Raw genomic sequence first — 12,560 nt, 5'->3', positions numbered from 1 at the left:
TGGTTACACTTTACCCGTCTCGATGTGGACAATCCTCGTTACCAAAAGTGCAATAAGAGTTTAGCATGTAAGGGCGGTAACACGAGCAATTTGTCTAAACATTTAGCAAAAGTGCTCCACATCCAGACGGAGGAATGCACCGGGTTCGACTGTCTTTCTAGCAGCTCTGTAGCCCCATCGAGTAACGTTTCCACGTCAGGTGTTATGTATGCTAGCAGCAACACACAGAGTTAACTACATTATACAAACATGGGTTAATGATTAGAGGTAACTGAGTTACTTATTTTGTTAAAGTTTCAGCTATTCTGTTTACAGTTCTGTCATCACATTATTTAATACGATTTGTTAAAACACTGTTGTTTCTTTTGATGTGAAATATTATTTATTTAATTTAAATAAAAAGCTATGTTAATTTTGTTCAAAATGTGTTTAGTTAATTTAATAATATATGTATTTTTGAATCAAGTATTCATCTTTATTGTCTTCATTGTTAGTTTCCACATGCCTAAAACAACCTCAAGATAAATCTAAAAGTTGATAAATAAGGGCGCTTGAGAAATTGTGCAAGGCATAATAGTCCGAATAGTCGATTAATCGTTTCATTAATAGATTATCAAATTAGTCGTTTGTTGCAGCCCTAGACCCAACGGATGTTTATTGTAAAATGCGGCCATATCTCCGGCTAAGAAGGTCGTATCAACGTGCTCCCGTCTCTAGCCCCACCGCAGCCCGAGCTACGAGTGAAAAAACTAAACTTATGTTGGGTTGCTTTAAAGTCAAGCTTCAGTTTAAGATGCACCCTGTAATAGAAACATGTGATGGAGCATTACTGACCTGACCCAGATGGTTTGTTTCACCAAACCATCTAGGAAAGCTCATTGGAAGCCATTTGGAAAGGGCGGGCACTTTCAGAAGCACTTGACAGGTGATTGGATCAATCTGTCTATCACCTTCTATCATGGGCTACTTCTGATTGATTAACAATGGCTGGTACATGTGGAGCACAGCACTTCTGATTGGTGTGGATGACTGAGACACAAGAAAAAGTTAAAAAAAATAGAAAAAAATAATAATAATAATTGAAGAAAAAAAAATGTTAAAAAAAATCGCAGGCTTTGCGATTTCATAATCGCATCATTTCAAATCGCGATTTCGATTTAAAATCGATTAATCGTTCAGCCCTAAGTCACACCCAGACAGATGGAAAGAAGTCTGCAGGAGAGGCTGATCAGACACAAAGTGGAGCTCACACTTAAACAATGGCTCTGTAAAATCATCGGTCAATATTAGAGGGCCTCAAACATCAAGAGATGATTGACCAGAAGAATTATAAAAAACAAAAAAAGAAGGAGGAAACAGGATGACTAAATTACAGATGAACTGACAGATGACACTCCATTAGAGCGCTCTTTAACATGCGTTGTTACAGAACAAACAGTGCTCATTAAATGACAGCAGCCGTTTGTCAATGAGGTTTAACCACTTCAAATGACATCCTTTGCATGACGAGTTGCTGGCATTAAGCTATTGACACAAATCACTTCAGACTAAGTCATTTTCACAGTGAACAGATGATACAGGCAAAATGAACAAAGCCATTCTTATCAGCAATCAGTTGCCAAATGACAAGATGGATGCTCGGGTTGGAACGCCAAGGAAAACTGCCGTGCTACTTTCAAGCAGACCGAGGACGAGTGAGATAAAGGCCGTCGGGCAGCCCGGCAGCCGTCCCTGCACAAAGGGTCTATTGACAGGACCCGGCTTATAGCAGCAGCAGAGCAGGCGCTTAGGCCCAAGCACTCTCTGTGTGGCGTGGCCACTGGGAGCTCTCTGAGCTTATCCAAATGCTAATAGGTCCCAAAGCTGACTGGAGCATAGCCTTTCTTCTGCTCTCAACCTCCCACACGCTGCAGCTGACAGGAATGAGCAGAATTCAAGTCTCTATCCCCTCCATCCGCTATTTGGGTGCTGAAAGTATGACTGTGCCACTTGACTTTGCTTTACAGCTGGCCTCTGTGCTTATGGACGACATGCGCACACACACACACACACAACAAAGCGGTGGCCTTGCTGCCAAACATTTCCATAAAGGGGCCCAAAGACAGAGAGGGATGCCTGCGGAACAGACAAACGCCTGTGCACATTGTGTTTGAGAAGCTCAAGAGTTTCAATGTCAGACACTGTGTGACCAGTACAACAGTGTGTGGGTGAAGAAGTTAACCAGGCCCGGGTCCGACACATTCCTCTCCTGGTCAGATGCGCTGGCACAGTGTCTGCCAAGCGTGTGGATGAACCCAGGGAGGCCTACTCTGGGAAAACAGTGGACAGGCGGACTGGCGCGTGGACTCGCAGCATCAATGCTGAGAGAGGTTATTGTTACTGTATAAGTTGCCAAAGCCTCCACCACCCCAAAGGCAAAGGGGGAGAGCAAAAATGTGTTTTCACTTTAAATGACGCCATGTTCTTTGTCTCCCTAAAATCCAGACGTATTTCCTTGATTTAAATGAAATGCTTCAAGTCATGTGGACACCCTCCATCTCTGCTTGCCTCTCTGACTCTCTCTCTTGCTTTCTTGTCTTGGCAGTGCCAACCGACAACTTGTGGCAGCGTCTGCTTTCCATATACATTCGTGGCAAAGTAAAGCCAAATAATTGAAACTCTCGTGTACTAAACTGGACCTGTGCATCCCAAAGCAAACCACAGAGACAAGCAGGCTAATGGGAAACACATCAGGCTGATAAAAAACTGAGCTGCTTCGGAGAGAGCGGCGTCTCTTTTGAGAAGGGCTCAGGACTCAGTGGTTCCCTAAAATGTTGATTAAACTCATGTGTACTGCAGAAACTCCTTGTTCCAGAACCCAAAAAACCTTAACTGAACCCTTCACTTACAGTAACTAAGGCCTCATTCTTGACAAATAGTAAAAAACGTAAACCTCAGCTTGTAGATTTATGCGTCAGAAGAGTTTGGAGAATCTTTGGGCCATGGTAAAGTTCGCTTATTGTGACACTAATTGCACCGCAGAGTTGATATCAGCCCATGTGGTTGTTTGATAGCTGTAATGGTCAGTTGATAGGCCGTATGGTGCAGAGTTAAGTGGGGTAGACTGCAAAAGTGGAGACAAATGTGCTTTTTCGCAGCAGATAGGATCAGAATACATCTGGTTTAAATCTGTAATGGAAGTTCAAATCTATATAGTGAATGATGAATCTGTCAAATGAAGCTTGGGATTCTCAGGATGAACCAGTAATCCTCTGATTAAATGTTCTGTGATGTTTGCATTAAAAATGAGATGAGAAAGATTGATAGGGAAATGTCATCAAATGCTTGTGCATGGGAGAGACAGAGCTCTACAGAGAGAGTATGGATACACTTATTACCAAAGCTTTTCTCTAGTCACATTTGTATCTTGTATTTAGCAACTCTGATTATTAAGAACTTCTTGAAGCACATTACTCGAGAGACCTGCGCAGACAAATCTGATAACTAAATCCTTGAGCTGTACAGTGAATGGTAGCATGATCACATGCCGAATGAAAAATGGGCTTTAAAAAGAAAGATGGGAAAGAAAAGGACACTCCCAAAATAGCGATAATTTAGTCTCCTTTTTTGGTCTTACCAGCTTGCTTAGTCAGTCTGTGCCATTTCAGTGTCACACACACACACACACACAGCACACACCACACACACACACACACACACACACACACACACACACACACACACACACACACACACACACACACACACACACACACACACACACACACAACACACACACACACACAACACACACACACACACACACACACACACACACACACACACACACACACACACACACACACACACACACACACACACACACACACACACACACACACACACACACACACACACACACACACACACACACACACACACACACACACACACACACACACACACACACACACACACACACACACACACACACACACACACACACACACACACACACACACACACACACACACACACACACACACGGGCCTGACCTCCATTGAGTCTTGAAGGGCCAGGATGTTAACTTCAGTTAAAGGTTGTGTTTGTGTGTACATACGTGTGAGTGTAACTATCAAGTGTGCCCGTGGCTCCTGCGGCGGCTGAGTGGCAAATCTCGTTGTCCACTTAAAGGTCAGCGCTGACCCCTTTGCAACCCTTCGCTGCTATTTATATTCAGCCCCCCACCTTCCAGCAGTTCCGGCACAAAGAGAAAGCAGAGCAGGAGAGAGATCGGCGATAATGCTCGACACCACAGAAATACCAGAGTATCAGGCAGATCTTCTTCTCAGCCCTCCTGTCCATTCCTTCCCTCTCAGTGTGACATTTAATTGTTGTCACTGATGGACGTCTCTATGACTAAAGAGCAGAGGGCAGTCAGAGGTGTAGTAGAGTCAGAGGTGTGGAAGAGGCATTTGAAATGATTCTTTATGCTTTGCACAAGAAATGGAACAGAGCACTTCTCTTGTTTCAGACCAATTAGACTAATCCTCAACCTCGGCTTACAGGCAGAAATGAAAAGGGCTTTGAGGATTTTCTAACAAAGAATGCGGCATGACGTTCTTTCCATCGTCACGTGGTAGCCTTTGAACACACAAACATGCATGCACAACCAAAAAAACTCACCTTGCCCATGCACACAAACACCTCCTCCTGCGTCACCTGTACATACTGGCTGTGGCTGTGTTATGCATTTGTGGTGGTGGAGCTGGCTATGGCTGATTTGAATCTGAATCACCGCGGCCAATCACCTGAGGGATGGAGGAATGACAATGCAAGCCGGGACGACACACAAAACACTCGAATGGAATGAGCATAGGACCAGCTTCACTGAATAAACAGCCGTGTGGGGCCCAGGGGACAGGAGCAGGAATCTGTGTGTGTCCACCACCTGGACTATCTCACTTGGTGCAGCAGCATCACCTGCAGCACTGAATACACCTGAGACCCCAACACCCCCATGGCAAACTCGTCTAGCAGTAATCCTGCTGGTATCTGGTCTGATCCTCTGCAGTATTCACACACTTTAATTCTTTTACCTCTTTTTACCTCCAGAGACTGGAATCTCTTTTCTCTCTCCCTCTCTTAATGCCCTTTCTTATCTAATGCCAACCCTCTCCGTTTTCCCATCTTTATCTCACACCTACCATACTTTCTTTTTTTGTCTCTGTCTTTATCTATCCACTTGCCAGTCAGGAGGTCTGTCTGCACACTGGTGTGTAGAATCAATGCCGCTGTCCTATCAGTGATCGAGGCAGAATAACTCTATTGAGACATAGGCGGATTCACAGCAGCCTGTATGAATTCATACACGTTTTCAGGCCTCTTGGCATGGCAATGAGCTACGGCATTACCAGTTCTACCCAGTCTCTCACTGAAACACCTCTTGGAGGGATTTAACAGGGGGACAATGGGTTCCCTTAGAAGGGGATATTGGGAAAGGAGGGGGGATTCATTTTGTAGCATTTCTTTTGCATCTAGATGACAGAAATTGTCACAAATACGACGGTATTTAACACGAACAATAGGCCACGTTGCAAAGAATAAAGATTTTCCAATTGAGGGCAGAAGGAGTTCAAAAGTATTCATCATGAAAAAAGAATGGGATTCAGCCTATTATTCTCAGACGGCCAGATATTTAAGAGCTTATTAAAGGAATCCACACAAAGGGAATCACCCGCATGAGCTTTGGAACTGCACTTTATTCCAGCACATAATTGCGACCAAATTACAATAATTGTGCCAATTAAAGTAATCCTGGATGAAGAGAGTGTCATCTTAATGTTTCACTACTCGGGATAAGAGTCTCTCTAATTAAGACTGAATTGCCTGGCTTAGTATTTATTCAGAGTGTTATAAGTGTACAAAAGTTTTCAAGTGTCCAAGAAGTGCCTGGCTATAATCACGTCGATCAGAAGGGGGAATTTGTTCCGCGAATGCAGGGTCAAAAAAACTAAACGCACAAGAGAAAAATTATAGATTCCCATGAACATCCCTTTTAAACACTACAATTTTGCCTGACAAATATGTCTCTGCAGTGTTCTGCCTCTTGTGCTTAGTGTGTGCTTAGTGTGTGTGTCTGTGTCTGTGTGTGTGTGTGTGTGTGTGTGTGTGTGTGTGTGTGTGTGTGTGTGTGTTCGTAAGCGTGTTTGTTGAATGAAGCCTGCATCTCAGGTCTGATTAATTACACTGATTCTCAGAGGAGTTGGGGGTGACATATGCTCTTGCACTGGTGTGAGATCTAGGTATATGTGTGTGTTTACCATACACACCAGCTTTATGTGTAATCTGAAGTGTGTGCATGCATATGTTCAATCGCAAATGCAGTTTGTCGTGGCAAATAGTGCTTGTTTCAGTTAGAGCGTGAATGCATGTTGCCACAGTCTGTGCATGCGTGTGTGTAAGTGTGTCTATAGGCAATAGTTGGTGTTGGTGTGTATGTGTGTGTGGAATGAACAGAGGATTCAGGTGCAGCGCCAGAAACACACTCCTGAGTGCGGCGGGGGCATCCTGGCACAGACAGGGCACCAGATGTCAGAGCAGTGCAGGAACCTGCTCAGTGGACCAGTGACACTTTTTTTCCCTCATGCTGAAAACGGGATCTGGGCATCCAAGAATAAACTCTCTGAGGGGCCCGCCCCCATACATCATTAGGTCCAAATATGTTAACCCCTCAACCAAAACACAGAACTATTTCACTTTCAAATAAATAATCACTGTCAAAACAAATGTAAATCTAATAATGAAAGTAATTGCCTGACACTGTTGCCTAAAGAGAGCATTTAGCATTCTTCTTTAAGGAATACAGGAATGACAGAGACGCTGGGAGCTGATTATGACCCCTAAACTTGAATAAACTTATATACACATGCTACACTGAAGGGCTGCTCGATTATGGCAAAAATCATAATCTCGATTATTTTGGTCGATAATTGATATCACGATTATTAAAAACGATTATCCATTTACTTTGAAAACATCCATTTAAAATAAAAAAAATAATTAAAAAATAAATAAAAAACCGTTTTATTTCGATGTTGTTTTCATAATCGTTGCAAGCTAAAATCGTAATTGAGATTAAAATAAGATTAATTGAGCAGCCCTACTACACTGTGGGATTGATGTTAGAGCTTTCACTCCTATGTCAGGGCTTTAACCTACTGAAAGCTTTCCGAAGGCCAAACAACAATACTGTTATATCTTTTCATAAATAAGAGATATCTGTCTTTTGGTTGTCTGCCAATATGTAGCTCTATATATTTCTTAAAAGTGTTCAAATCAAAAGGGATGAGGTCAGAAAGAACCTGTACTTGCTCAGTCACTTGGAATCCCTCTACGTACAGTTTTTCTGTAATGTAATGACTCTAAACAACAACAAGAAAATAAACATACAAAAGCCCATCAACGGTCTCTGGAAATAGCAAAACTGCTTCGATGCAATAACCATGAAGCAGGAGAGAGCTAGGTTAGCGATAGTCGTTAAGCCTCTAATGGCAGCTAAAACAAGGAACAACTGGCTCCTGAGAACAAACTAGGATACTGACGAGGAATAAATGATACAGCTGAAAATGATAGTCACAAGGCTGCAGGCTCTAAATTCAATTAGCCCGTGCTGGAAAAACAGCATTGGAAACACGGATTTGGGGCTGTTAATTTGACAGCTACAAATGAAAGGATCGGTCCAAAACACTTCTCGTTTTTGTTTTCCGCTTCAGTCAGTGTGCAGGGCAGGCTCACTGCTCGAGGGGGGATTTGGAGTCTACTCAAAGTAAATAGTGAGACCAACATTTTAGCTGCAATACGTGTGTGTTTGATTGCTTTGAACTAATATCTCCTACACACAGTGGCATCTTTGTTGTTTTCCCCCCTGCTACCTTGCTTTAGTCCCGGCAGCCACCGGTCTTACCATTAATGATAGAAATCGCTGAGGTTATTAACTGATTACACATTCTCCATCAGATTAGGAAGGCTGTACTGGCCCACTCCCGCTACGGGAATTAGCGCTACACATTTCTCTTCACGCCGTGTCCTACAATGACACTTCACAGCCCTTCATGGCACTTGTTATTGCCAGGCAAGTTGCTAAAAACAGCTCTTAGCCGTTTTGAAAGCGAGTGTTTGTGTGAGATATGAGGCAAAGGTGGGCGGGTGGATTTCTATTTTTTCTCTCTTTTCTAGGAGTTCAGGTACATGCCATAGAGTAGCTGTCATCCCTGAGAGGCACTCTATATGTAACTCATGCAATGTTCCCCGTTGGTTTTGTAGTGGATGGCTCAATTTTGTTTTCATTTAGAAGGGTATAAAACTGAGCCAACTTTAAAAGACCTCAGGCAAGGATCAAACCTATATTTAAACCTTATCTTTTAACAGATGTAGCTGTAGAAGGCCATTATTTTTAAGATTGATCCAGACTATGACTTAATAAAGTGTATTATTTCTGATTCTATGTATTCAGCCATAGCAAGCCTTACAAAGAGTAGAGGAAGAGCATGCAGCTATGTGACTGAGATGCAGGGCGACAGTTGACCTATAAGGGGCTGACTCACCCCCACGTTCACTTCACCACTAATATATTCACTTAGTAACGCTCAGGGGATGTGCTGTTCCGCTGTGTAAAAATGGCTGAGCACAATAACTCGTTTCTATGAATGCATGTGAAACACAAACAAGACCACACATTAGGGCTTAACTGCGTTGGTAACGGAATTAAACCAAAAGGATTCTAAGTATACTATACAGGAAGTAACATGTGATATATGCGAGTGTGAGCACATGTGGTGTTCATGTAAAAAAAGGAAAGCAAGAAAAAGAAGATATCCATTTCTGAAGCAGACACACAGTGGGGCTTGAGTCTCTGAGAGGCCAGTAAAGGGCATATCGACTGCTGAGGGAAATAGACAGAATAATAAAAGGGACTTAAGAGCCTCAGATCATAAGGAAGGGGAAGAAAAGAGAAGAGAGACGGAAAAAGATACACAGACAGAGGCCTGAGTCTTATCAGCGGAAGATTACCGCAAGAGATAAGGCCTCTAGGCTAGGCGTTGTGTTTAGCCTGTTTGAGGCTTCCTGTCATCATCATTAAGGCTGCTCCTCCGACGGCCACTACAGTACAGAGCAGCCATTTGGAAAGGCAGCCAGTGAGGAGGAAGATGAAGAAAGACAGGGCTGTTGGTCAACAACAAGACGATGGCTATATTAAGGCTAATGAGCGGTGTAAGCACAATCCAGTGATGTGGGGAAGAAGGCGCTCGAATCCAGGCAAGATGTAGAAACACAGCAGCATTTGATGGCTATTCCAGTGTATAATTATATATCCGAGAGTCGGATTTTCCAGAATATTTGTGGTAAAAAGTGTGCACATTTCCTTAAGGATGTCCACTATGATGAAACATTATAAAGATAAACAGAGAAGTGCATTTTTACCGCATAAATGAACATTTGTAGAGGGTATATATCATCATATTCAGCTAAAATAATCGAAACCGCTAACTGAAATGCTTCTCCTCGAATACCTTGTAGTCTGTCCTCCCCTCATACTTGCCCTGTAACATCAAAGAAATGGAAGGTAATTCCTATTGTCCTCTGAAAAGCAAACCTACTCTAATGAGGCTGTGGAGATGGGGGAGGGAGGGATGTCTGCTGAATCTAGCTGGCTGACTGGCTGACAGTAACTGTCTGTGACGCTTCCCTGCCGCAGGAGTCATAGGCACTAGTGTATTGTGACAGAGTGCAACCTTTAAAGGCCATCGACTGATACACAGCAGCACCCAAACCCAGCAACTCGGCCCGTGTCGGCCTCCTCCTCCTGTCTGCGGTTAGCATGCTGAAAAGCATCCGTGACCACACACATACAAAGGCATGAACAGTCGTACTGAATACACACACAGACACAATACTTTCCTTCACTGCTCAAACAAAGATGCCTGAGCATTGACTTTCTTTTGTCCAATTTTAAGGAAAAGTGTCCCTGGATTAGTCCGGAGAAGACCAGGCTGTATTTCAGTCATCTATTTGACTTGTGCATTATGATCAATTACAAAACCTGTCTGTCAGTTGCCAATTACTGTTGCACTCAAAGCTATTCTCAGGGACTCACTAATGTTGCTAACAGTGAAAACCAAATCCTCTACTGCCACCTCCTGGTAAGAGTTAGTTATATCAGTATTTCAAAGAAAAAACATAAAGAAATGGGAGTATTTATTGAATGCAAAACTTAAATTCTGTTCAGGATATTCTCGTAAAGAAAGGTGAGGACACCGAAGCCACTTGCGGGGGTTTAGTTTACCAACAACACCGGGTCCTTAAACTAAGCAAGGTCACCTAAGTGTGCTAGAGTCGTCACCCAAGATAAGTTAGAAAAGAAAGAAAGCATGTACAACTTGTAGAACAGATTAGTAGCTAAAGAGATGGGGTTTTTGTCTGTCTATGCATGTGTGTGTGTGTGTGTGTGTGTGTGTGTGTGTGTGTGTGTGTGTGTGTGTGTCTGTACCTCTCATAGATGGTCTTGAGAGCAGTGTGGTCGGACACTCCGTCGTTCTCTTCCAGAAAGAGGATGATCCATGACGTTCTGTAAGGCCACTCCTCGGTCAGGTTGATCCAAGAGGCCAGCCGGTCCCAGTTGAAGATGATCTGATTGGCCCTCAACAGACGACCTATAACAAAGGTGAGGAGAATTAGTGGCCTAAGAAGTCGCTGGTCTAATCTGTCTGAGAAAACAAAGGTCATCTCAGAAACCTATGAGCTAAGTTTTCATTAAATGCTTGGTTAAATTCACCCCCTCCATAACATAATATTGACCTCTAGTGGTCTAGTATTAAATTCCATCAGTGTGTTTATGTTTTTCCCTCCTCGATCCTCAGTATTTCTTCCCTATGGCTAACTAAATCTAAATTCTTAAATTTAAGAGTTTATATAGGGTTGTTGTTGTTTTGTTAATATAACGAAATGAGTGTGGCTCTTAGGCAGAATATTATTTCTTCTTTACCTGTAATGGAGACTATGTTGAGCAGCCTCCTCATGGTCTGTGGGCTGATGTCGCTGAACCAGTCCTCAGTCACCAGCAGCTTGGTCAGGTCGAAGGACATCTGTCTCGTGACGGTCCTCTGCATCTGCCGACGCCTGTATGTGTCCTATACACAGAGAGAGCCTAAATTAGCTTAAGATTGGACATTTTCGATTTGTACTGTTTTCTAGATGGCTTGGACAATATACGTCTTTATGACTCTGATTATATGTGGTGTTTTAATGCAGCTTTAAATGTATCAGAATGGTATTTTTATTCAAACTTTATGAAAGAAAGTGGTGTATTAAATATAGCAGTTTACCAGTGGCAAAGAAGAACTCTCTTACAGTCACAGAAGAAAAACAAACACAACCACAGCATGCTGAACAAAAGCATGAACAGACCCTCGCACACGTTTTGATACTTTTGCGTCATCACTGCAAGCTTTACAACGTGAGACAGGAGCGCTGGCATTTCAGGCTCGAGGGTCATCTCGGTTCATGTCACTGTAAAACCTTAAGCTTGACTAGATTGAGAAAGAAATGTAGATGAAGGTGGATAGCTAGATATCATGTTGTCATATCCATGTTAATCTATATTTACGTTATGCAACCCAATTACATATTTCTGGGCTATTTTATTCATTCAACATTTTATCAATGGTTTACAAGCAGTTTCGGACTGTAAAGATACTCCAGCAAACATTTTTTATTTAATAGTTTAACTTTAAAAACATCAGCTTCTTCTGTCTTCCCCACTACATCATCCATCTTTTAATGAGCAAAACATACCAATCCCTATGACTACAAATGCAAATCAAAGAGCCACTGTCCGAAGCTGAACAGTCATGACACACAAGGCGAGCTGTTGACACAGATCTAGCAGAGAACATCTGTGATGATATCAGACAGATGTTGTGGTCATGAGCCAAGGCGAAGCTTTTGGTTGACTTTGAAGTCATAATGCCAGTCTCATGACCTCGTTCTATAGTGAGACGAGGCATGTGGCCCCCACTCAGTCACAACTGAAAAGGTCCATCATACAGACAGTCCTGTGTGGATGACTGTCCAATATGTATTGATTTTGACTTTAGATTTACAGCTTCATTGGTTCGGATGATTGTGTCTGTATTTACTTACTCTCACTGGTGCTTTTCTACTTGCTGATACACTTTTCTGTGAACCATTGTCATACATTGAGAGGGTGGTGGATTTATTCGAGTTATTTTCCTTATAAAAAAAGGCCATTATTCATTCCCAAAAAATGGAAATAAGATGGTAGAGATACTCCTAATGTTATCCGCGACTTGAGAAGACACATGCAAATGGAGAGCCACTAATTCATTTCCCCCTCCTGCCCTCATTTTAATCTCCACTTGTAGACAGAGGGCCCTCCTGCCAAGAGCTAGCTAGTGGCAGAGGGCAAATAAAAAGAGCATGCCGCCCCATAATAGAAGGGCCAACACCAATAATTGAGGGTACTAGATAAACCCGAGGTACAAACAAATGTCAAACAAACA

At 42.7% G+C, this 12,560-nt stretch overlaps 1 protein-coding gene across 4 annotated transcripts in view; it reads right to left on the bottom strand.

Moving 5' to 3' along the window:
• The window catches only part of LOC117549899 (kinase D-interacting substrate of 220 kDa B-like), a 52,134-nt gene that overhangs the window by 16,473 nt on the left and 23,101 nt on the right, over nt 1–12,560 (bottom strand). For all 4 annotated transcript variants that reach the window (XM_034222023.1, XM_034222025.1, XM_034222026.1 and 1 more), the window contains exons 22-23: nt 11,024–11,168; nt 10,529–10,691 (exon numbers count right to left, since the gene is read on the bottom strand). In XM_034222023.1, coding sequence (XP_034077914.1) covers nt 10,529–10,691; nt 11,024–11,168 — 308 coding nt within the window. The remainder of the gene's footprint in view (nt 1–10,528; nt 10,692–11,023; nt 11,169–12,560) is intronic.

Source organism: Gymnodraco acuticeps, unplaced genomic scaffold (assembly GCF_902827175.1).
Source record: "Gymnodraco acuticeps unplaced genomic scaffold, fGymAcu1.1, whole genome shotgun sequence".
Lineage (NCBI taxonomy): Eukaryota > Metazoa > Chordata > Actinopteri > Perciformes > Bathydraconidae > Gymnodraco > Gymnodraco acuticeps.
The sequence above is the reverse complement of the archived record's forward strand: the minus strand, read 5'-3'. Positions and strand labels throughout refer to the sequence as shown.